At 41.4% G+C, this 26,313-nt stretch overlaps 2 protein-coding genes and 1 long non-coding RNA gene across 11 annotated transcripts in view; 2 read left to right on the top strand and 1 right to left on the bottom strand.

The window, feature by feature from the left end:
- Positions 1 to 16,431, bottom strand: part of Fas2 (neural cell adhesion molecule fasciclin 2) — a 103,092-nt gene extending 86,661 nt beyond the window's left edge. For 5 of the 9 annotated variants that reach the window (XM_089263074.1, XM_089263075.1, XM_089263078.1 and 2 more), the window contains exons 1-2: positions 16,181 to 16,431; positions 13,701 to 14,094 (exon numbers count right to left, since the gene is read on the bottom strand). In XM_089263074.1, the coding sequence (XP_089119200.1) occupies positions 13,701 to 13,779 (79 nt within the window). In that variant the 5' untranslated portion in view covers positions 13,780 to 14,094; positions 16,181 to 16,431. The remainder of the gene's footprint in view (positions 1 to 13,700; positions 14,095 to 16,180) is intronic. The other 4 variants (XM_089263076.1, XM_089263077.1, XM_089263081.1 and 1 more) reach the window with 2 other exon arrangements.
- On the top strand, positions 3,095 to 12,210 carry LOC115565155 (mitochondrial import receptor subunit TOM40 homolog 1). The gene is made up of 3 exons (XM_089264225.1): positions 3,095 to 3,350; positions 10,578 to 11,791; positions 11,946 to 12,210. The coding sequence occupies exon 2, from the start codon at positions 10,609 to 10,611 to the stop codon at positions 11,755 to 11,757; it is 1,149 nt and encodes a 382-aa protein (XP_089120351.1). The 5' UTR covers positions 3,095 to 3,350; positions 10,578 to 10,608; the 3' UTR covers positions 11,758 to 11,791; positions 11,946 to 12,210.
- A 7,020-nt stretch (positions 16,432 to 23,451) lies between the features above and the next one.
- Positions 23,452 to 24,133, top strand: LOC149090518 (uncharacterized). Its single transcript, XR_016197534.1, has 3 exons — positions 23,452 to 23,784; positions 23,856 to 23,927; positions 23,985 to 24,133. It is a non-coding gene; the product is annotated as an uncharacterized LOC149090518 (long non-coding RNA).
- The last annotated feature ends 2,180 nt before the right edge of the window (positions 24,134 to 26,313 follow it).

The raw sequence follows: 26,313 nt of genomic DNA, 5'->3' as shown, positions 1-26,313 counted from the left end.
ACGAACATTTACTTTGGCCAGACACACACGTCTGTATATAGCCCAGGTAGGGGCAGACGGACGGTGTCGGTGCAGGGATTTTGAAGATGCATCACATTTAGCTGCAGGTAATACGTAAGCTGCATCATTAATCTTGTAGCCAGCATCCGCAAAAACCCCTAGCCTCATCAAGACCCAGACCAAAGCTCAAGTCGGTTGAGTCAGCTGGTGTAGAGGCGTCTGCTTGCTGGGATTATTAATGGGTTAAGCTAATTATTGACAATGCTGATGTCTGACTGACACGCCCCCACCACACACCACCACCGCCACATTCTGGCCGTCCTTAGAACTTTACCAAAAGTCCGAGCAACAATAACAATCAATTTAAAATTCTTTCCAATACATTTGCTGCTCAAATTATGCATGACAAATGCTTAAAAGTTCATGACTAAAATGCAAACAAAGAGCTCTTTGCATGGGCGGCATAGCAAAGGGACTACGAGGGGGCTCAGGGGCGCGGAGGGGCGCTTTCTCGTTTAACAGGATTTCGATTTGAGGCACGGAAAACGTTGGCGTATTGCGATAAATTGGCATAAAATTATGAAAATTCAAGCTAAACTAAATGTACAGGCGCAAGGTAGGGGCAGGGGCGTAGCTGTGAGGGGGGGTTCGCCTAACCACGCACTGTGCCAAGTTGGACATGATGTTATTTCGTTGGGCGCAGACACTGTGCCAAGTTGGACATGATGTTATTTCGTTGGGCGCAGACACAGCATTGATGAGCTGACCATGCAGGCAAAACGCATGCAGGCAGAGGCGTAGGTGATACCATAAGAGGGGTTCAGCCTCTGCCCAGCTGCGAGTTTCAGTCACCGTAAATCCCAGTGCGCAGCTACAGCAACGCATAAACAAGAGACAATGCAACAAAATTGAGCCTAAGTGAGACCAGAGGCGTGGTAAGGGGGGGCCAGCGCATCTCTGCAGAGGCGTAGGCAGAGCGCTTGATAATGGCACCCAGGCTCAACGCTGCCAAGAGCATGTGAATATGATGGAAATGCAGTGGAGCCAAGGTAGAAAGGAAAGGGGAAAGGGAAATCTAAGCAGGGGCAGCGGAAGGGGCGCTGGATTGCGGCTTTAGCAGGCTATCCAAAGGCATCAGGCATGAGGCATGAAGCAGCGAGTCGGTTTATTTGGTTAAATGCTGAAAATTGGCAAAACGTAAAAGACCTGGCCAAACGGGGGAACGGAGGGGCCCGAGCCAGGTAAATGGGGAGACCAAAGTAAATCTGTGGATGCATTTTTGTTCTTCCTCTTCTTTGGTTTTATTTTGTTGGCTGTTGGTTGGCCCCTTGTCAGAGTTGATGAGCTGCAGCTGATAGTTTGCAGCTTAATGGTGGGAAAAGTGCAGCAAAAAACGAGCAGAAGAAGAAGAGCTCGAAACAGGAATCAGACGAAGAGGCAGCAGCAGCAGCAGCAGCAGCATTTGGGGCGTGAGGTGGGCGTGGGAGCTAAGCAATTGGAGTGTGGGAAATGTAATGAGTGGGAACACTACCAGATACTAAATGCCAGGCAAGTGGAAGCAAGTGAAAGCCGTCAAGCAAATAGATCGACCAGCAGATACCCTGTACTGAATACTGAACTAGATTGATACCCTCGGAATTTGAATAGAAATATTTTACGAGTTCAGTTTGAAGCTGTTCGAATATTATGCATGGGTATAAGATAATAGTAGACTAAAAGTTACCCTGTAGATGCTGGAAAATAATAAAAATACCCTGTAATAATCGAGCACAATGTACGACTAGGCCCGTCTGCTGGCTATTTTGATAGACATTCTTGGAGAACCATTTAAATGGATAGAGAACACAAATAGATAAACAAAGCAAGCTGGAGAGACTGCAAGAGGATTAAGGTTATGCAAAGTTGAATACAATTAAAACCGACTACAGCTGCAAGGGAGATGTGAACAATTGGAGACAGAGATTGAAAGATTGCCAGACTGTTGGGCTGTTACACTGTTTGAGAACTCGTTCCAAATGGAAACCCCAATGCAAAACAATAGACTCTCACTGCCCTCTCTGGTCACTCAACAATTGCCCAGACAACATACGGAATTCAAAAATGGGAAATAGAAACGAATTGATTAAACGACTACAATTCCGAAAAAAAAAAAAATATATATATAGATGGGAAGGAAGCGGCAAAAGCAACAAGGAATGTGGACGTGGTAAGGAGAGAAAAGGACGCAGGAGACATGACTCCAGCAGCTATGGGCCTCAACAATTGACCTGTGCTCCATGCACTTTGCATTACCAATTACAAGCAGAGTCCCTGGCCACAGGCAACGGAACCAGGGGACCTATGCTATGCAAATGGTAACTAAGACCATTGGCAACAAATGCGGAACGTCAACGACCACGACAATTGAGGTCGCAATCAGGGAAATGGGCATGGGTAAAAGGTAACTTGAAAATGAAATCGAACAAGGTAGCACCCCGTTTCATTGTTATGCAATTGCAACATAGCCAACGAGGGAGAGGGGAGGGGAGGGGTTGACTGTGGGGCGACAAGGCTGTGGAGTCAATTAAAAATGCAGCCGATGGTCGATGGGGCTGCAGTGTAGTCCAGTCTAAACACCTGGATTACGGCCAAAGGCGTTGCTCGTATCATTGACCTTTTGGCACACGCCATTGCCCACACTCACTCTCTCTCCCTCACTCTCTCTCTCTCTTTCACTCCCTCTCTTTCTCGCTGTGTGTGTGTGTGCAAGTAAGACATAATCCAATTAGCAATTAGTTGTGTATGCCAGTCGTCGTTACCTGAGCGCTTTAGACCCTCTTTAGATGGTTCAATAGATAGGCTGGCTCAATCCACACACGGCGCACAGGTAGCGGCCCTTTTTCTCAGCTCTTAGGTTTTAGGCACTGGCTAATGCATTACGCATGCCAATGCCGACTAAATAACTCAATTTAGTATGCCAGGGGCGCACTTGTAAGGCATGCAGCACGTCTACCAGCATTTCCTGTTACCATCAGCCTGGACTAGTCAACCTTTCTACCAATACACGGCTACTCCTGAAGCGATTCACAGGGTATACAGAGAGCAATTGAGAGAGATCCATAACATTCTGGGCGTTAGCAGTCAAAACGTATTGTTCAGTTGTCAGATTTGAAATTGTAAAAACAACAAAGTCTAAAACAAAAGAATATTTTTCGCTTTTTTCGACCAATTCAATAGTGCTAACCCATGGAACCAGAGAGCTAAAAACTAGATGTACAACAAACACACGTAACACCAAAATCTATGCAAATTTAAATCATTTTGTGATATTACGATTTTTGGTCAATTTTAAAACAGATTTTTTTTTTTGGGTAAGTATGCCCCACAATGGGAAACTATAGACATAGATTTACATGGTTTATAGCGGGGGTTCTATCTTCTATTGTGTCATTTAGTAATCTGTATATCTTATGCATACATCTTCAACCTTCTGTCTTCTATATCCCACCTTATAGGTAGCATTACACTGATATGATAAGATAGATCCAAATAGTTTTGCAACATCTGTTTCAGCTTGAGCTTAATATTAGCTGAGTCTGAGGAAATCTGACTGGAATAAAGTTTCCATATAGCCAGCTGATGACAATGCAAAAACCAGTACTGGCGAGTGATAATGGATATACGAGATACGGTTTACAATATCTCGTATAACATATTGCGCATGACTTTTACGATGTGCTATGTGCTATACAGACGACTTGAGATCATTTATGCATGTGTGCTATATCATTTATGATAATTATTTCTACCAGGCGAATGCCTCTTCTCTTTTGTTTTTTTTTTCTTCTTTCTTTCTTTTTTTATTATTTAAAATTCATTCATCATACTTAAAAGAAGAAAAATGAAAGAGAGAAGCAACACAGACAGACGGACGTACGGACAGACAGTCGAGCTGTGGGGGCCACAATGCCGGAGCCAAACAATCCTTCATTTGTATTTTCAGTGCACAGTAATTTTTGTTGTTGTTGTTGTTGTTGTTGAGCTGGTTTTTGGGTTTAGCTACTTATTGTTTGTGTGTTTGCTTGTTGTTGTTTTTTTTCTGTTTTATATTTATTATAATTCCTCTGGCATTATGCGGGCATTCATTTGCCACGCTGCAATCCAAGCCCCCAGCCCAACCGCATTGCAACTGAGAAAAAGTTGTTTAATGGCATCCCAAGAAGCTCAGAGCGAAGCCAGAGTTTGGGCTTTTGCGTCTGTCGCTGCAGTGGAAGACACTTGAAACTGACACAAACATTGGCATAATTACGCGAAGCATTGCCTGAGCAGAGTATGCTGTTTCGGCAAGAGTTTGGATGTGGCATGTGGTATGTGGGATGTAGCATGTGGATGAAAGATGGCTAGACACTGTGCCTCTCATCAGTATTAATAGATGAGTTTGATCCAAGTCTAGCTGTCTGTTTGTCTGAGCAACCTTTAGACTGTCATCGATCCATTCATCGATCTATTCATCGACTTTTATCTTAATCCGATTAAAATCGATATGAATCTTCAGTTATTTGAGTTTCCATTTAGCATGTCTTCAAGGCGGAACTCTCTCCCTTTCACTCTCTCTATTTACATATATAGATCTCTCTCTTTTTCTCGCCTCGCCTCGAATTTCCCATCACTTTAAAGTAGATTCCTCCAAGTCTAACTATATAGCTGTCTGTCTGTTTGTCTGAGTAACCTTTAGACTGTTGTCGATCCATTCATCGATCCATTCATCGACTTTTATCTCAATCCGATTAAAATCGATATGAATCTTCAGTTATTTGTGGTTTCATTTTGCATGTCTTCAAGGCGGAACTCTCTTTATTTCACTCTCTCTCTCACACTCTCTCTATTTACATATATAGATCTCTCTCTTTTTCTCACTCTCCCTCAGGGCATTAGCTAGTCGTGTCTACCCCATGTGAGCACTTTTACTCGTGTTTTCCTTTTCTTTAGTTTTTCACTTAATTCACTTCTTTTGTTGCTGCATTTTTCGTTTCTCTCCTCGCCCCGCCTCGAATTTCCCATCACTTTGATGCAGATTCCTCCGTTGCACTTGTAATTATGCCACATGGCTTCGACATCGCGTGGGATATGCGCACATAATTCGCGCTGCACTTGAGCTTGAATACAGTTAAAGGGCACAAACGAGCTCTGAAACTCGCTCTTATTAATCGAAAGCAACAGGGCCAGGCCAGGCTGAATTGTTTTGTTCATTGTTTATCCATATGCTTATATAGTCGATGCAGCTACTTAGTCGTAATTATCTTAGGTCCTCCCACACACCCAGCCAAAGCAAGTCAATGGGGTGTTTCAGTTTTCTTTTCTTTATGGTTTTTGTTTTTTGGCGCCCTACACAAAGAGAGCGAGAGTTTGGCTGGGAAAGAAAGAGAGTGGAGCGGGTGTTTTGGGCTGGGCGCGGTTTGGCCTTTTGCTCATTTGCAGTTAATTTATGGCTTGGCAGCTGGCAGAGTGAGGCGAGTGGGCGGGGGGGAGTGGTGGTAGCGGGACAACAATGGTTGCTAATTATGCGCAAGTTTTTGGATCAACTTCAACTAATTGTCTGTCGAAAAATAACGTAGCGCAGGCAGCACAAGGAAGCCCCCAAGTCAAGTCGAGCGTCGAGTCGAGTCGAGTGGGGTAAAGAGCCAAAGTTATGCTAATATAATACTCATAGACTAGAAGACTACCCCTACCAGTCAGCTGGCTATATGCACTGCAGATTGCGCACATTATGCAGCTCATTATAATCATGATTAGATTGTGCGCATCACATCTAAGTTAATCATGAGCTCCCAGCGTGTAAGTCCAACTAAAACTCTTTAAGGCGCCGCCGCGTTTCACTGAAGCCCCTCCTTGACATCCACTTTCGGGTTTTATGACGTGATTTTCGTAGGATGTAATCGCTGCGCTGCGCTCAAATGAATTCAAAGTGAAAATAACGCCGTGACTTTATGAGAGGCTCACTCGCATCTAGCTTTTATTTTGGCAAGAGTTTACGGGTTTTTCGCGGTGTTTCCAGGTTAATTAGACTCATTTGAAGTGTTAAGCTTTTGATTAGTTTTATTAGCCAAATGACGTTGCTTAAGCTAATAAAGTAGATAAAGAAAGAGATTTGATTTAGCTTTATTCACATTTTATAGCTTGACAACAATGGAGCAGTTTATTTTTAACAAATTATTATACAGAGAGCTGCGCACAGACCCTAGTCATACGAGTAGAGACAATCTTTAAGGAAGTTGGATGTGTACCTAGACATATTTTGTGGAAAGTTTACTTCAAGTAATTAGGAAAATCTTTTGCATAGGGCATGGAAATTTGAGCTTTAAGAGAGCTGCATTCGAGTCAAAGCTGGTAAGAGTAAGAAGAGAAAGCGCAGAGAATCTTTAAGGAAGTTCGCTATAAGACTTAAGATATTATGTGAAAAAGTTCTATATCTATATCTATATCTATATCTATATCTATATCTATATCTATATCTATATCTATATCTATATCTATATCTATATCTATATCTATATCTATATCTATATCTATATCTATATCTATATCTATATCTATATCTATATCTATATCTATATCTATATCTATATCTATCTATATCTATATCTATATCTATATCTATATCTATATCTATATCTATATCTATATCTATATCTATATCTATATCTATATCTGTATCTATATCTATATCTATGTATCTATATCTATATCTATATCTACTACGATCTACGAGTTGATCTCCAACTCGAATCGAACAAAGCCCATATTGACCATTCTATTCTATCGATTTCTAGTTCAGGAATTTATGGAAAAACTTCGTCAATCAACGTGCCTTAGCTGGCCAATGATTTGCTAAATTCTGTTCGCTTTTCTAGTACATTTAACTAATAACAGGCACTTTCTTTCTTTTTAATGCTGTTATTGTTGTTTCTAAATTTCTAGTTGAGTTCCGTAAAAGCGAATGCGCGGCTTAGAACCAAAACGACAACAAAAGCGGGCAAGAAAAAATAAAAAACATTAACAAAAGACGATTCTAGCAAAAGTGGGCGATTCACTGGGAGGCGGGGCTGTGTAAAAATGCCCCTTAGTGGATTAAAATTAAAACAAGCAGGAGTGAAAAAGAGAGGGAGAGGGAGAGAGAGAGAGAGAGTTAGCAGAGAGCGGCATAGAAACTGCTGCAGGCGACAACAGTTGAGTCAGGGTAAGGGGCTGGGCAGCTGGAGCCGGGGCGGCGGGGCGCTGCACATAAAAGACGTGGCAACAATTCTTTTTCTACGCACGGCCAGACTTGCAGCATAATTGGAATTTCCTTTTTCCTGCCTCACTCTCGGCGCGCTCAAGTGCCACAAAAGACCAGGCTCAAGAGCTGTTGCTGCTGCTGTTGCTGCTGACCAACAACAACAGCAACAACAGCAACAGCAACAACAACAACAACAGCAGCAACGACAACAGGAGTTCATCAAGACTGCCAAGTCGTCGTCAAGAGCTTCCCAAGAAATTCAAATTGTGAATTTTGATAGATTGAGAGAGAAAGCAACTCACAGAGCCGACAGCGCACCGTCTTCTCGTTCTACTGCATCAACTTGAGCTGCTTCTTTTTCTTCTTTTCTGTTTTCTTTTTTGTCTATGCACATTATGCTTCGTTAAGTTCAAGGGTTAGCGTGAATGTCGCCCTCTGCGTCATCTCTGTCATAATTTACTTCTCTTTAGGCATATACATAATTCTATGTAAATGTATTCCCGAACCGCAGTTGCTTTCTACTCACGTTTTCTTGTTTCCCAAATACTTTTCCTTGATTTTGCATTATTTCGATAAGTTATCGATAAGTCAAATCTACACTTTTCTACTGTTTAATGCAGACATCAATGGAGTATTTAACAAAATAAGTCTAAAATTTGTGAATCTCAAGCCAAAACATATCGATAAATTCCATATCGATAAATGTAATCGATAAATGTCAGTTGACTGCTTTAAGCTAGGGTTTTTAAGTCAACAGATTATCTCATCTCAGTCTGCATTTATAAACTCCCTGAGCTAGTCCCATGAGATATACTTTTTACAGGGTATTTTATTTTTTTTCGCATTGTTTGCTAATTTCTCTGCTCAAGTCACTTTGTCTCATTTCGCTGTTCGTCGCTTGCCGCTCTGCTCAGTTGTCTTTCAGCTCTTTGACTTTTCTCAGGCTTCAGTGAAAGCTGGGCGGGCAATTAAATGGGTTAGTTCCCAAGTTCTTGGGCTCTGGGCTAATTGGAACGTGTGTTCGGGAAGTTCCAAGACTTTGTGTTTTGTCATCCGGCCGGGCAGCCATAAAATAAATATGAAACAAGAACCGTTTAATGCAACGAGCGTAGGTTAATGCGCTTGCAACATCAATTGAGGCACATGCGGCCAGCGGCCAGCGGCATGCGGCACGATGACGACTTCTTTTCATGTCGCCTCAAAAATTCAGTAAAAAGAGCTGAAATACAAGCGCAGAACTTGTCCACAGCAACAGTTAAAGAGCAGCACAACAACAAAAAAAGAAAGAAAAGGAAAATGTTGGACATGTTCGTTCACAAAAAAAAGTTGCGTTAATTAATTTCATTATAATTTTCTTTGTATTTTTTTCTCTGTTGTTCTCTTATACTCTTTGCAGGGGGCAACGCGAGCTTCGCATGACATGTGTAACGCAGCGCCCCTAGAGCAGAAGAGTCTTGAGCGGGAGTTGGCTGCAGATAGTCTCTAGAGCAACTGAAGCCACTAAATGCTATAGATAGATCTATATAGATAGATATATAACATCTGTCTTTGGAAAAGAAGTAGTATAAGGATGTAGCTTATATAATATACATATATGTATGTTGACTGAATACTAAATAGTAGTAGTAGTATCATCTCAGCATAAAAAGTCTTCAAGTATGTATTGTATATTTACAGTATAGGGTACCACGATATATGGCAGTATATGAGATTTTCTATTTAAAGAGTAGTATATGCTATATTTTATAGTAGTAGTTCATTAGGCAGTATTTCAAATAGTAGCATATACATATGTATATTCAAGTAGTTCATTTAACAGTATGCAATATAATACTAATTGTAGTAGTTTGTTATTCAGTAGTAATTAAGTAGTATGACTTAGTAGTATAGTCTTTCTTCTAGTAGTAACTACTATAATGCAAAAGTAATTAATTTAGTACTATTTCGTTAGGTAGTATATCCATAGAATAGCAATTCATATAGTAATATATCAGACAGTAGTACTAGTAGTATATATAGTAGTGTATCGAATAGTAGTAGAAGTATATATAGTAGTATATCAAATAGTAGTAGTAGTATATATAGTAGTATGTCAAATAGTAGTAAAAGTATATATAGTAGTATATCATATAGTAGCAGTAGTATATATAGTAGTATATCAAATAGTAGTAGTAGTATATATAGTAGTATGTCAAATAGTAGTAGTAGTATATATTGTAGTATACAAATAGTATATATAGTAATATGTCAAATAGTAGTAGTAGTAGTATATATAGTAGTATATCAAATAGTAGTAGTAGTAGTAGTAGTATATATAGTAGTATGTCAAATAGTAGTAGTAGTAGTATATAAAGTAGTATGTCAAATAGTAGTAGTCGTAGTATATATAGTAGTATGTCAAATAGTAGTAGTAGTAGTAGTATATATAGTAGTATGTCAAATAGTAGTAGTAGTAGTAGTATATATAGTAGTATGTCAAATAGTAGTAGTAGTAGTAGTATATATAGTAGTATGTCAAATAGTAGTAGAAGTATACATAGTAATAAAATGTACAATAATGTATCAAAATAGAAGTAGACTCTATAAACCATGCTATACTACATATCCCATGTATAATACTTCGTACATATACCAAAAAGTGTAGTATATCACACTCTTTAAATTAGTACTACTAATATTGTACATTTCCATTCTCTACATATCCAACTTTGTAATGCTTTAAATCTAATTATTTCAATTACTCTCTCTCTCTCTCCCTCTCTCTCTCTGGTTGTCTTCAACCTCTCTGTCATTCTTTGGTTCTCTCCCCCTTTCTGCTTTCATTACAAATTAGCTTGATAGATACCCGCAAGTAAAGCCACCTGCAAGTACATTTCGAATTCGTTAAGCTCATCTTGTATATCTTTTCTCTTCTATTGACGTTGCTGTTGTTGTTGTTGTTATTGTTGTTGTTGTCATTAGAACTGTGTCTAGTCAGTTCCGGCAGCAAATACCGGTATGGGCCCCTTTGCGACGAACTCCCTGACCGCTTAGAGAAAGGTTAGACAAAAAGCCGCAGAGTACACAGAGGCTGATGACGATACAAAAGTAAGCGAAAAAGAGAGAGAGAGAGAGAGAGAGAGTGGAGTAGAGTAGAGCAGAGTGGAGTACAGTAGAGAAGTGTGGAGCAGAGGAAAGCGAAAAAAAAAATGTTGGTTGGACAAATGAAGCGGATGTGGTAATTGGTCGCAGTTTTCTTTTAGTTAGTGGTCAAGCGACTAGGAGGGCGGGGGCCTGGGAGTTAACCGATTCCGATGTCTAAACACAATACCAAAATCCGCAGATCTGTGGCAGAGCAAGAACTAGAACTAGCAATGGGCAACATATACACAACACAGCCCGAGCTGGTGGAGCAGCTGCAAAAGAAAATGGACAAGGAGAAATTCTATCGGTTCTTTGGCATACGCATGGCTAACGAGGGCGATGGCTACGACCTGGCCGGGGAGCGACGGCACGAGATACGGCTGGAGCAGGGGCCGCAGGAGCAGCTGGATGAGTACGGCAAATCGATATCCGTGGCGGAGAGTCGGCCCATTGGCTCCACGGCCACGCCCGTATCTTGGCTAGGCGGCCTGTCCCCTGTGGAGCGGCTCGGCAATCCGGGCACTGTGGCCGATCTCCATCGACGCTGCCACGACATGATGCCGCAGACATTCGACGGATTCCGGCTGAGCGTCAACCGTACGCTGGGCAGCTACCTCACCGTGGGCCACACGCTGCACGCGGGCAACAAGCCGCAGACGATGGACTGCCAGTTCAACTGCAGCTACCAGGGCGACCAGCAGAGCGAGCTGACCGGCGAGCCCTACCCGATGCTGATCAGCGAGGTGGACGCCCGCGGCAACGTGAGCGCCAACCTGATGCACTTCATAGCGCCGCGCTGGCGGGCCAAGCTCTCGGCGACCGTCCTGGACTCGATGGTGCACAACTCGCGGCTGTTCATTGACTACTTCGGCGAGGACTACAGCTGCACCTGCGTGCTGAGCAACATCGATGTGATGCAGCGCATGGGCGTCTTTGTCGCCTCGTACCTGCAGCAGGTGACCGCCCAGCTGGCACTGGGCGTGGACATCATCTATCAGCGCGAGGACATTGTGCCGGGCGGCCAGGCGGCGCTGGTCTCGGCTGTGGCGCGCTACCAGCAGGACAATCGACAGTGGTCCGGCATGCTCAGCATGCACGCCCTGGAGCTCTGCTACACACAGTTCTATGGCCAGAGCCTGGGCGCCAGCGTTCAGCTGCAGGCGAACATACTGAAGCGTCAGGCCATCTCGCGGCTCTGCTACCATTGTCACATGCCGGCCGCCGGCTTCAGCTTTCGCGGCGGCATCGACACGCGCGGCGTCATCAGCGCCGTCTGCGAGAAGCGGCTCGAGCCGTTGCCCATTCTGCTGCAGCTCAGCGGCAAGATGAACCATCTCAGCAGTCGCTTTCGCTTCGGCGTCGGACTCATACTCGGCTAGAGCAACCTAGTGCCTGCCTACAGAGAAATTCCGGGTGAGTTTCTACCATATGATAATCTCCCAGGATCTCCCACATCTATGGGTTCCTAACTCTTTTGCCTAAAGTAGAGCAAATCCATACTCCTACACCCTCCTTCTCGATCGATTATTGTATACCTCATTCACCCAATCTATCTGCTGTATTCCAGGACCCGAATGGACCACAGCCTCAACAGATCTGTCAACGCAACCGGAAGCAAATCGTTCGGCAACGATGTCAAATATTTTAGCTATCAAATTTGGAAAGGGAACGTGACTTCAGTAAGGCACCGCTTCCTTTGTATTAGCCAACTGGACTGTACCTAAAACTCACCCTCGTACGCAGACAAAAACTAAAGGAGAATCAACAAAACAAACTTGGAAAATCTCGTGTCATCTATTTTTTTTTTATAAATGTGTAAAGTGCAACGCTCGAATTGTCTATAAGAAGATGTCTCTGGTAAATTATTAATCATAAAAATACAAAAAGTAATAAAAAACATACATATAATACAAAATATACCAAGATCTATTATATATTGCATTCTATGTGTACTATAGAAAATATGATATCTAATAGTCGGATCTATGTTGTACACTATGCGATATTACGATGTGAGCTTCATTCGATTGATAATTTACTAAAAGTTGCTTACGATATAAGATATATAAATGTATAACAGATACGATATACTATCGTATATATAATATATACGATATATAATCAGATATGTGACTCTAAACATACTGCATGATACGAGGCATACGATGTAAGGTACAAGAATATGGTATTATACGATATACTATATTGTATATACGATATATCATATACATATATATGGTATATAAGGTATCTACATTTAGCATCACAATCGAAGGTCGCAAACTCTGCCTAGACAACACCTGTACTTGGGAAGTACTTTTATGCCTTTCAGATGTACAAATTCTGGTTTATTCCATAAGATAGCGGGAATAGAGTTTTCGTAATATCATCTCTGTGACATTCGCTGGGCAAATATTTGCGCACTAAACGTTTATGACAGCCCAGAAGTCGCATTGGCTATAAATTCAATTTCATTTAGCCAAAAACAAGACTTTGGAACGACAATTGCGACAATTGTAATACAAGCAGATCCAGCGGCCCCGATTCTTTTATTATATTTGCATTAGAGCTCATCTCGATTACGTCTGTGCCTGAGCATGTGTGTGTGTGTGTGTGTGTGTGCGATAAGAGCGACTCGCTGAATAAATATTGACGTCGAGCGATAAGAGTTTTCAGGCCTAGGCCTAGGCCTAGTCCTAGGGATTTCATTTGTGTTTCTACGAAATGTGTTTTTTCTTCTTTTGGGTCGTATTTACTTAGCGTTTGAGTAGTCCCAGAGCGAGCCATTTATATGTATGTATTATACGGGACATATTAAAGTGAAAATTTGTGAAAAGAATAAGAAATCAGGTGAGATGGGCTAGCCGAGGTGCATGGCTAGAAAATACCCTGTTGCATTAACTTGGATGCATTATGTAGGTCTATAAACTTACTATATAGGAATATTTTGTTGATCAGTTCCAAGTTCAGAGCTTACGAATGCTTGACGAATTCATAGAAATTGGAATAGATCATAGCAGTCGATTAGCTATACATATACATATATATTCCTACTCTCAGTCACATTTCCACGTATCCAATCTACCCTGCTCCAGTTCGCTTTTCCACGGATGCAGCAAAACAGTTTTATGATTAGTTTCGATAGATATATATTTTTTTTTGTTCCTCCATTCTTTTTCAATTTCTTAAAGAGGCCATTCGTCTAAACGTTATATGGTTTTCATTTTTTTTTTTTAGTTTGTTGATTGAAAATGCAATTTGCGCTTTACAACTTCATTTTGCAGCGTTCGCTCGTGTCTAATTATAAAATTATAGCACTCACCTATAGTCAAACAGCTGCAGAGCATTACGTAGAGTAGTGTGGCGAGTCGAGCCACTCGCTGCCTTTGCAGTTGGCCCATTTTGTCGTTGCTTCTCTGGTTTGTTGTTGTTGCTTTTCACTAATTTCTTATTGCAGTTTCTTTTTCGCCTTCTTCGCTTCTTTGTTTTATTCGCTTTGTTGCGTTCTTGCACACAGTAAAAAAAATGTATAAAAAATTTGCAGTTGCTTGAATGTGATTTGAATTGAATTTGAATTCTTTTGATTATAATTTGCGCACTTTTTGGTCACAGACACTCGTTGGCGATTTGCAATTAGCTAGAGCGAGAGCGAGAGCGAGCGCGAACGCGACTCGCTGATTGTATCTGAAGTTAATAATGCGATTTGTGTGTGATATCTGAAATGAAGCAAAAGTGTATGGCTTATGATTAGTAAGTGGCCAAGTCAACTGAAGAAACTCAGGCGAGTAATGCACTGGGCAAAAGTAACGATCAGCGAGTAACGAGTAAAGAAACGAACGAGTGGCAGGTCGATTCCATATCAAACTCGAGCTCATTCAAAACTTTTATGAATAACGCGCAACGAGTAAAAGTAAAGAAAACATAAAAAAAAAACTCTGGCAACTCCAACGAGTAACGAGTATTTACTCGTTAGTAGCTAACAAACGAGAGAGACTTTTAGTTTGCACTTTTTCTAGCTCAAACTCGCTCAAAGTCAAACTCTTTCCAAAACTCTAACGAGTAACGAGTGACAAACTAACGAATGAGCTTAGCAACTTTTGCAAGTGGCAAACAGATCGAATGAGAAACAGGAGGAAGAGGCAATTGAGTTTACTGTTGAACTTTAGTTAGCAGCGGCGACTGCGAACAGCAGCGAAATGTCTGAGTGTCTGACAATTGGATTTAGCGCTAAGCCGCAGTTCGTTAAAATGCCAAATGTTGGCCTTTACTTCTTGGCCAAGCAACTGACTCAACAACAAAGAACGTTGAAAAACGCATCGCAGTTGCTGTTGCCGTCGCCGTCGCCGTCACTGCTGCGTCACACACGAGCGATTTTTGTAGCAACAGCGGCGACTGGAACCGGCAGCAGCAGCAGCAACGGCGAAAAACTTGTCTCTGAATGAGTCGCAAGTGCGAGGCGATTATGAGTGAGCGCATATGAGCGTATGTGTGTGTGTGTGTGTGTGTGCGTGAGCGAGCGTATGTGTGTGCGTGTGTAACATTTGCGCTTTGACTTTGTCTTTTTTTTTTTCCTCTTTGCCTTTGCGTTCTAAAGTTGGCCGCAGTAAACCTGCTGGCGACAGCGACGGCGACGGCGACGCACACATGTGTGTAAAGCGTCGCTGCTTGGCCGGCCAGTTTTTTGTAACGGAAATTGCGGCGCTGTCTGCAGTCGAAACACGTCGCAGCGGCAGCAGCAGCAGGAGGAGGAGCAGCAGAGGCGGGCGATGCATAACGCATACTTAAATAGCAAAAGGAGAAAAAAAAAACACAAAGAATTTTTTTTTTTTTATAGATTATCTGCTGCTTGATTTTTCCAATAATTTTTATCATGCAGGTAGCTGCTCTTCATATGTACATATGTGTGATGTGTGTGGGTGGACGCTCTCTTTGTGAACATCAGTGAACATGAAACAGACAAAGAGAGAGAGAGAGAGAGAACGAGCGCGAGAGAGCGCGTCAAAAGCGCGCGTTCAGTTTTGTTTGTCTTTGTTGTTGCAATTTTTGTTGTTTAGGCATTTCGTAACGGCCGCACGATAAGCACTTCAACTGACTCACTCAAACACACACACACACACACACACAACAAAGCTCGCACACACTGTGTGTGCGTGTGAGCGGGAGAGCAGATGCATTTAAAGCTTAGCTAAATTGCATGTCTCTATGCAAATGTCCTTGAACTGCAACAGGTTCGAGCGGCAGATGGCGCCAGTCGCAGGCGATTTCGTTATAATTTACATTCAATCAATATTGAAATGGCCTTGAAATGCTAGCAGCTATTAACTTGGCAAGGTTCTATTTGAGAGAAAAAAAAAACAACACTCTTTTCTTCTTTTGTTTAGTAATTTAACTCTTGTTATAACTTAAAGTTTTCACGCTCTTGGCCATAGTTTTTCAACGCTCACTGTAGCTGTAAAAACAACAAAAACTGGGCGTCAGTCGCTCAATTGGGAAAAAAAAAAACCTGTTTTCATTTTCTTTACGTTGTTTGTTTTTTGTTTTCGTAAAAAAAAGTAAATTGCTTTGCTTAAAAAAAAATTGTTTTATTAACAATTTAAAGCACGTGATAAAAAAAAAAAACAAATTTGTTCAAGCACATTTTTGCCCAGTTTCTTGTTTATTTTTAAATTCTTCCGACAAAAGGCAACTTAAAAATGTCACAAAGTTATTTTTGTTGAAAAAAAAAAAATATATGAAAAAACGCAGACAAAAAATAACGGAAAAAACAACAGAAACAGAAACAGAAACAGAAATGAGTATTACCAATATTTCATTGTCTAACTGGCACAAACACACGCACACAGCTGCACATATAGAGATATATATGTGTGTTGGTAGAGTGACCGATGCGATAAACGTTAAGAACGTCGCGGAACGTGTTACCACAGTTAACTAAAAATTACGAAGAACACGCACACGACGGCGGCAACGGTAACGGCAACGGCGACAGTCAATGAGAGAGCAGACAACGTCCACTCGCCACGGCAAACGAAATGAGAATGAACTGAAATCGCGCGGCGACTGGCCGCTCATTTCTCTCTCTCGCTCGCTTGGCTGCGGCGTCGGCGGCGGCGGCATAGCAAAACGTTGAATAATAACGGCCAGGCGGCTAGCAACATGCTGCTGCAGCCTGCTGCTGGCAACATTACTGGCAGGCAGGCAAACACGGCGTGTTGCGAGAGAGCGCCACTTAGAGGGAGAGAGAGCGAACGCGCGCTTGGCAACATTCAACATTTAGCAGCAACGTTTGTGTTAATTGCCATTAACAAATTGCAGTGCACAGTGTACATAATGTAATAAAAAATTTTAAGAAAATTAAAAACAAAAATACAAATGGAAATAGTATGTTTTATTTATATAAAAATATAATATGTAATATTATTTATACATGTAAATATTTCTTCAAAACTGAAAAATTGTAAAATATAATTAAATAAACTGTAATAGAAATTTAAATTGATTTGTTTCATGGAATTTTGTTAGTAATTGCTTATTGTTTTTTTGTTCGCCCGGCAATTCATGTGAACGGCCACTTGTTGCCCATCTTCAAGTGCTGCACAACATTCCCAGCAACATGTTGCTATACATAGAAGCAATGCATTTACTGAGAACGTTAGCAACATAAGCGCAGATCGTGTGCACAGTGGTTGCTGACTTGAAGAAAAAAGTAAAAGGTAAATATTTTGTTGATTTGAGTTCAAAATGTAAATAACTGAAAAAACGCAAATAAATTACTAATTTAAATATATTGAAAATTACAATTTAACAAAAATTTAAAATAAAAATTAAATCAGGTACGATAGTCTAGTCCACTGTCTCCAATTCTATAGCTCTAACTAGTCGAAAAATGCAAAAACCACATTTGGCTTTTAGGCTGGGATGCGACTTTTGGCAATTTGCTAAATGCAACTGCGTGTCTGACAGATGCGAATGCGATTCACAGATACGAATTACACAGTCTGCATTTAGCTAGCTGCAGTTCCTTCTCCTTCTCCTCCTCCTTCGCCTGCTGCTTGTTGTTGTTGCCCTCGGCATTGCCTGGCAATTTATCAGCGCAGACCAGAGAGCAGAACCCCCTGCCCTTCAGCACGGCCCTGTCAATTGGCAACACCTACCCCTACCCCGACTCCTGCGCCTGCTCTGGTCGTCCTCCTGGTCGTCCGCCACCCCCGCCCGCCCTCCGTTGCCAATAAGTGATTTATTGCATTGTTATTTTGTCGTTGATGTCGCACTTGCTGCAAAACGCATTTTATTTATTGCGCCCAACCATTTGAAGTGTGTTAATTTTATTTCCATTTTTCAGAGCTCCCTTTCATTACACCCCCCCTCAAGTTCATCGATTTTCCGCACTCTTTGCCATTTCAGTATTTTCAATTTTCATATTTCTCGTCTAATCAACTTTGACTTAGCTGAATGGAAATGAAATTATCTTTGGCTTCGACTTTATTCAATTGTTTGCTCAATCAAACCATTGGCAAATCAATCAGCTGGTTCTTAAGCGTTCAATCAACATTTTGTAACAGACTTCAATCGATAATCCAAATAAAAGCGAATAGACTAGGTCAATCTATCAATCAAGTAAAGTTTAGGGAAAGTCAACTAGTTTTTCAAAGCAGTCAATCAATAGATCAATCAATCAATTGGTCAGTCAATCATTCAATCAGGCCGTATACCAGGCCATCAAAGAGTTAATCCATCTGTTAGGCAATCAATCAGTCAATCCGTCAATCAAACAATTGTTCAATCTACCAATCAATCATTATTTCAGCTAGTCAGCAATCAGTCAATCCAAATATTTATTGCTCAATTGGTCTATCAATCCATCCATAAATTGGTCAATCAATCGATTAATGAGTCTAAAGCTCCGTCAATCAATCAATAATTTTATTCAGCTAAACGGTAAGTCACCCACTCATCTATCTAGCAGTCAGTCAGTCAATCTATTCAACTCTCAGTCCGTCAATCGAACAGTCAACGAATCAGTCAATTAGACAAACTCAGAGACTTTAGAGAATAGAGTCAACATATCTCGTAATTAGAAGCAATACATCTAATATGAGTACAGCACCTGCTTTCAACCTTACAACAGTGGGGTTCCATTGGCTCTCAGCCCTAGCCAAGCACAAAATGATTGCAGCAGTTGCAATAATCAATTAGAGACAGTTTTCCCATGGCTTCGGTGGAGCGTCAAAGGATCTGTTGCCCATTGAAAGGAATCAACTTATAAAGCGAATACTTAAATATCAATTTATATTGTTTCCCTGTTCTTTTTTTCGTAGCTCTCTGCTTGCTTTGTGTTTCTCTCGTGGATATTTGAAAGCAATAATTCATCATTTTGCGCCTGAATGGAGTAAGCTGTCGCCTCCGCTTGCACTTTGTGCTCGCTGGCATCATTAGTCAGCGCTCAGATATAGATATATGTATCTGGATCTGTTGCTCAACAAACCCGTCCGTCATAGGTAGACAAGCGATTGTGTGCAGCGCGTAGGAGTGAGAGAGAGAGACAGCGATGCGGACGGAGAGATTGAGCGCTGCCCTCTAATTGCTTATAGAGTTATTAGGCCTTCGACCTTAGCAGGTCAAATGCTCGAGCGATTATCAAGTTCTGACTTCGTCCAACTTAATTGCGATACAGATTGGAGTTATCGAATTGCTGGAGGGGGGACCACCCAAAGCCCAAGCTAGGATTAAGTTGAACACAGGACGGAAATAGCATCAATATGCTCCATTTGTACTTGTCGAAGGAGCATATGAAACTTGGGCTTGCATCCATGATTGACCAAAGCTGAATCAACGCGCCTTTTTCAATCATTCCAACTGGTATCGATGTGAGAGAATTTCTGGAAGAATATATTTAGAGAGAGCGACTGTCTTGTTGACTGAATGATTGACTGATTGATTGACAGCTTGATGGATGTTAATTGATTGACTGACTAATTGGCTGATAGGCAGATCAGTGGATGGACTAATTGATAGATCAGTTGTTTGATTGGTGAATTTCCATAAATTGATTGATTGAAGAACTGACTGATAGTAGTATATGTAGCTATGTATAGCTGATTCATAGACCTAATGATAGTTTGATTGGTTGACTGATTGACTTACCAAATAACTGAATCAATTGGTTGCATAATTGAATAGCTGATTGACTGATTAACTGTCTGATTGACTGTTTGATTGGCGAATTTCAATCAATTGATTCGATTGAAGAACTGACTGATAGCTATTTTAGCTGATTCATAGACCAAATGAAGGTTTGATTGATTGACTGAATAACTGAATCAATTGGCTGCATAATTGAAAAGCTGATTGAATGACTAACTGAATGATTGACTGTTTGATTGGCGAATTTCAATCAATTGATTCGATTGAAGAACTGACTGATAGCTATTTTAGCTGATTCATAGACCAAATGAAGGTTTGGTTGATTGACTGAATCAATTGGCTGCATAATTGACTAGCTGATTGACTGACTGACTGAATAATTGACTGATTCATTGTCTAATGCCTCGGGAGACTGACGGACAGCCTCATCAAGCTATACGTGTGCACCGTTAGCATGCACGATACACGTGCATATGTTTATGTCCTACAATAAAACTCTGTAACTTCCAACAGTTGCCACAAAAGAGCCGGCAAATAATGAACTCATAGAGTAGGAAAACATAATTAAAGTTTCTAACTTGGATTTTTATATTCGAAATACATTTATTTTTATATTAATGGGCAACGGTTCGGCCTGCTGCCCCCAAAGAGGCAAACGATCTATTTTGAGTGACCTATGCGACCTATGGGTCACACATGGACTTCATCCCTTTTAAATCGATTGACAACGCCCACGACGAATTTAATTTAAAACTAGTCGCAGAATGCGTGTGCGAATGCGGATGGTTGATTGGGCAATGTTTGGACTGGAAACATTTACGCATTATGCTGCAAATATTTGGAAACAAAGCAAATGGGACAAAGCCTGGAGGGTGAGCATCGAAACAGAGACTGACGGTGGGAGAGGGCGAAAGGAGAGGAGAGGGGGTGCCATGAGCGAGAGTTAGAACTAGATGATGTTGAGGCAGAGAACGTTAAAGGGGGAGGGAGAGGACGACTGATGGCGATGCTAATGTGAAGTCTGATGCGTGAGCCAAGGCTAATGCAAATGCTCAATGCTCACTCTAATGTAAATGCCAATGCTAATGCTAATAGTAATGCTCGTGTAGATGCTTTAGCTAATGCTAATGACAATGAAAATACTAATATGTCCACTGATGCTAATGCTGATTTTAAACCGAATGTTAGTGGTAATGCTAATGCTAATGCCAATGCTAATGATAATACTAATTTATCCTCTGATATTATTGCTGACGCTATTGTCAATGCTAATGCTGATTTGTAAGCCGAATGTTAATGGTAATGCTAATGCTAATATCAATGCTAATGCATATGCTAATGCTCATGCTTACGCTAATATTCGTATAAACGTTAAGGCCAATGCCAATGCTAATGCCAATCCCAATGCTGATGTTAATACTGATACCACTGTCAATGTCAACGCTAATGCTAATGATAAGTCTAAGGCTGATATTAATACTAATACTAATGCCAATGACAATGCTAATGCTAATGCTTGCTCTAATGCTCATGAGGTGACCGATGCGGAGACTAATATCGATGATGTTGCTGATGCGAATAGAAATGAAGCCAAGGCTCAGGGAGAAGCTAGGGGTTAGGGGTCAGGAAAAGGAAGAGGAAGTGGAAGAGGTTTGAAATGAGGTTAAAACCAAGGCTGAGAATGAGGGCGAGACTGACGTACAGAGAGTGAGCGACGAAACGAGAGAGAGGGAGAGAGAGAGAGAGAGAGAGAGAGAGAGAGAGAGAGAGAGAGAGAGAGAGAGAGAGAGAGAGAGAGAGGGAGAGGAAGAGAGATCGATGGCTTGGACAGGGGTGAGGGAACGCGTGCGCATTGCATGTCAATGGACCACCCGGCGTGATGCAGAGCATTCAAATGGGTAACTGTCACGCGCCACACAAAAGGTCAACGGGGTCACAGTTCACCGCGTCGCAGTTCCACGCCGATGTCCAGTTGCATTTCCAGTTTCAGTTGACAATTGGCAACAAATCAAATATATATATTTTTTAATTTTGCGGCCTGCAAGCGGAAGCCGAAACAGAAGGACAACAGAATGGATGCCAATGCGAATGCGGATGCGGATGCGGATATGTTGTTGCTGCGGTTTTGCGTCATGTGGGCAGCTATTGGAATTGTCGCTAAACTAATTAAAGGGGCAAACCCCCTTTCTGTGGAAAATGCATATGCAAGCATTTAGTAACATCAGAATTAGATTAGGGCTGATGAAGAAAGACAAGACAAGAGTGAGAGAGAGAGATGGAGAGAGAGAGAGAGAGAGAGAGAGAGAGAGAGATATTGAGGAAGAAAACAGAGATCAGAGAGGGTATGGTAGAGGTAGGGCCGTAAACAGAGTGAGAGGAAAGCGCTAGATACAGAGATAAAGAGTTAAATAGAGCTAAAATTAGAATAAAGAGAAAGTAAGGCAGAATGAGAAACAGGGAGAGAGAGAGAGATAGAGAAAACATATCTATATAGCGTAATAAAGATGTAGTTCCCAACAGAGGAAGAACTTAGAGCAAGTTGGGTTGATAGACTCAAGCTTTAACAGAGAGCGATATAGATGATAGGAGAAAACTGAAAAGGGATATGAAAGAGAGAATCGTAATGTGCGAAAGAGAAAGAGAGAGATAGAGAATACATATCTATATAGAGTAATAAAGAGGTAAGAGACTCAGTGATATAGAAAGATATAGATAATATGTAGGAGAACACTGAAAAGGCAGGGAGATACCCAATATAATCATAATAAACTAATAACAAAGGCTAATCAAAGAGAGAATGACAATATGCGAAAGAGAAAGAGAGAGAGAGTGAGACAGAGAGAGCATGAAAGAAAGACCAGTACTTATACTAATAAAGACTAAGAGGTGGAAGAATGAGAGAGAGACAGAGATGGAGGTAGAGCGAGGGTACAGAGAGGTGAACAGAAGCTAAACAGTATTGGAAAATATTGAAAATAAAAAGAAACGAAATGTATATTCCGAAACAAATTCTTGAAAATTGAAATAAAGACAAAATCATAATTGAAGCGTGACTGAGATGTGATGGACGACCCCACGGAAGGAAGGGCCGGTACAGTCAGCCACTTGGCCGTTGCAGTTGACTTGGCCGACTGTACCAGTTACACTGCGGGTGTCTGCAATGCGATACGCGCTGCAGCAAATAGTTACAAATGCTGTAAGCCGAGAGCCGAATTCGAAACGGAGCACGAAATGGGAGAGAGGGGAGAGGCCATGATTGGATGGATGGCTGGATGGATGGATGGATGGATGGAGTCACAGCTGTGCCTAGGTAGAGCACAATTAGTGTTTGGCCGCAGCTAATTATGGCCACAATAACGCTGCGGGTGATGTCCGTTAGGTGTATCTGGGCGAGGCGGCAGGGGGAGGCTGTGCGAGCGGACGGCAGTGGGGTGGGGCGGGCAGATCTGTTGACTGGTTGCCTTGACAGCAATTGGTCCACATACATATATTTCGGTTGACATTTTCCATAAACTGTGAAACCCTTAATTAACTTTTTCAGACACACACAAATAATGTGGCTCGACTCGAGCGCTGGTCCAGAAGAGCCGGGAAAAATGAAAAAGGGACGTCATACCACTAATCCGGCTTGGTTTGGTTTTCATTCTTATTGTCCTTGTGCCTGTTTGCTTGTTCTTGTGCAATTTGAGACCAGGCTAAAAACACAAACACAAACACAAACACACACACACACACACACGCACACACAGGCACACAAAATGTGACCAAAAACCAAACCAGACTGGAGACGAGACCCAAGACAAACCCGCCACCGCCTACCTCGCTCAGAGCCCCCGAGCTGTTTGTATTTAGAACAAAAGCAAATATCCGAGCGGAGTTCGAGACTTTTCCGGAATCCGGGCGCAATGAAAACGAAAGTGAATGAATCAAGTAGGCCGAGCACCGGCCCAACTGTCAGCCACATTCAGATGGGAAAACGGAATATGTTCAGAGCTCAGTTCTACACAGCATTTATACGTGGCTACATCAATTTTATTTTCTCAAATTTTTCATTTATTTTATTTTTGGAAAATTTTCCCAAAATTCAAAGTATAATTTTTGTGTTTTCGTGTTTATTATTTTTTTCGTTTGTGTTGTTTTTTTTTTTGTGTTCTACCTAGCTTGTAAGTTAAAAGTGAGCGACAGTCGTCGAGGCAAACACGAAACACAAAGACATGAATATATATGTATTTGTATATTTCCCTATCAATATTTCGTTGGGCGTAAGTGTTCCGGTACATCCAGTAAGTGTTACTCCATTGACAATGTCATTATCCCGCTCTATCTCTCGTAGGGCATGGCATGCAACACACAGATCTAAAGCGGACGTATCACACGGAGCAAACAGTCGAGTCACACGTATTGGGTAGGTTTACGTTGATTCCCCATCTGTACTTTTACTAATCGTACCTCCCTCCCACAGAATCGATCACAAATTTCAAAACTACTAACTAGTTCTTCTAAATTCTGGTAGAGCCCACATTTGGAAATGCAATTGCTGCAATTGCTGTTAAAATTATCTGTTTCTTCTTTGGATGCATAAAATAAAATAAAAAAAAAAAAAAATCAAAACGTGTTTTCAGTAAACTCGAGAGAACGATCAAATTGATAGTGATTAACTAACGTATGTGCGCTGATTGACTCAGTGATTGATGGTGTTTGATTGAAGATTGACGCACTGAATGGGATCATGGTAAAGATCGACCCAAAGGCTGATTGACCAATAGCAATCAATCATTAGAGAGTAACTGGCAGTTGATTGAACATGATCGTGGACTGTCGATTGATTGGGGCTAATGTAGATTGATTGATCATTCCATTGACTTGTAGCGGTTGACTTTGATAGCGATAGTGATTGACTTGTGATTGACTTGTAATGATTGACTCTTAGCGATTGACTTGTAGCAATTGACTTGTAGTGATTGATAGTGATTGACTTGTAATGATTGACTTGTAGTGATTGACTTGTAGTGAATGACTTGTCGTGATGGTGATTGACTTTTAGCGATTGAAGGTGATTGACTTGCAGTCATTGACTTGTAGTGATTGACTTGTAGTGATTGATGGTGATTGACTTGTGGTGATTAATGGTGATTGACTTGTAATGATTGAAGGTGATTGACTTGCAGTCATTGACTTGTAGTGATTGACTTGTAGTGATTGATGGTGATTGACTTGTAGTGATTGATTGTTATTGACTTGTAGGGATTGATGGTGATTGACTTGTAGTGATTGACTTGTAGTGATTGATGGTGATTGACTTGTAGTGATTGATGGTTATTGTCTTGTAGTGATTGATGGTGATTGACTTGTAGTGACTGACATGTAATGATTGACTTGTAGTGATTGATGGTGATTGACTTGTAGTCATTGACTTGTAGTGATATATGGTGATTGACATTCAATGATTGACTTGCTGTGATTGACTTGTAGTGATTGATGATGATTGACTTGTAGTGATTGACAAAAGGTTACTGACCTGCAGTGACTACGATTGATTAAATATTGAGTCATTAGCTGATGAATTGGACGTTGACTGAAATTAGTGATTGACTGACTGAAGGATAAACGTAGTGATTGTTGCTGGTGAAGAAATTGTTTATTGGGTAAAAGATTTTTAAAAGATTGAGCTATTGACTGATACAATTTCGACTACTGATAGAACTGATTGAAGATTGACCAATCGAAGGGAAAGTAATAACCAAATGAATAGTCAATTTCTCTGCCAATTCATCTAAACTTATAGGAATCTATACACCCTTACAGGAGTAGGCATTTGAAGTGCCAATCGTGCTGATGGTCAATCAATAAACTAATCGAGTGTTAATGCTCCACCAAGGACATTCAAGGGCATTCAAATTTTGCAGTTAGTCGCACAAACGAATGAATGGGTTATTTTTGTTGCACAACCGCAAATATCCTGGTGTCCGGCGACCCATGTGGACACCTACGCGCGCACACACACACACACCTACGCACACCTGAGCTGGTTTTAGTCGCATGTCCTCTGCAGGCAGGACACACAGACTCATTATGCCATGTGGTCAAACACAAAGTATGTCTGCATGTGGTGCGGCTTAACAATGTTGCTTTGAAGCAAGAACAAACACACATGCACACACATGCACACACACACACATACGCATAAGAAGAGAGACAGGAAACACACAAAAATTAAACAAAGTAATTTCTGCTGGCCCAAAGGACGAACTGTGCAAATTTAAGGCTTCGGCTTCGGCCTCGGCCTCGGCCAGGCAATGTGTGGATAATGCGGCGCCATTAAACACATTATAAGGCCAGCCGGGCGAGGGGGCGTGCCGGTGCGAGGAGTGGATACCACAACAGGCGGCAGGCTGCCCGGGCACTTCTGTTATAATTATTAGCTCTTGAATAGCTGCGGCGCTGAGCGAGTCTAGATTACACACAACTCCCCAAGCGGCGACAGCGACGGCGACAGCAGGTCTCTTTGTTGTGGTCGACATGTGGACGATGCGATGAAGCTCCTCATTTTGTTGTGCTCTACGCCATTTCGCAGTCATATGATAGCTCGCATTTCGGATTCATGAAAGCACGCGAATAGTTGCGAAACATTTTTTTCATTCTTTATTTTCGGCGAATTCCTTGAAATTAATTTAGCCCAGAAAACAAAAAATATGCAGAGAAGCTGACCAAAAGAGAAGCAAGAGCTCTCATTGTCCCTCGCGCTTTAACTTTAAATAACTGTCATTAGTACGAGATTATCTTGCTTCTCT

Source organism: Drosophila navojoa, chromosome X (genome assembly GCF_054131105.1).
Source record: "Drosophila navojoa isolate 15081-1374.11 chromosome X, UAZ_NAV_1.0, whole genome shotgun sequence".
Classification (NCBI taxonomy): Eukaryota; Metazoa; Arthropoda; class Insecta; order Diptera; family Drosophilidae; genus Drosophila; species Drosophila navojoa.
This window is presented reverse-complemented; position numbering and strand designations above follow the sequence as displayed.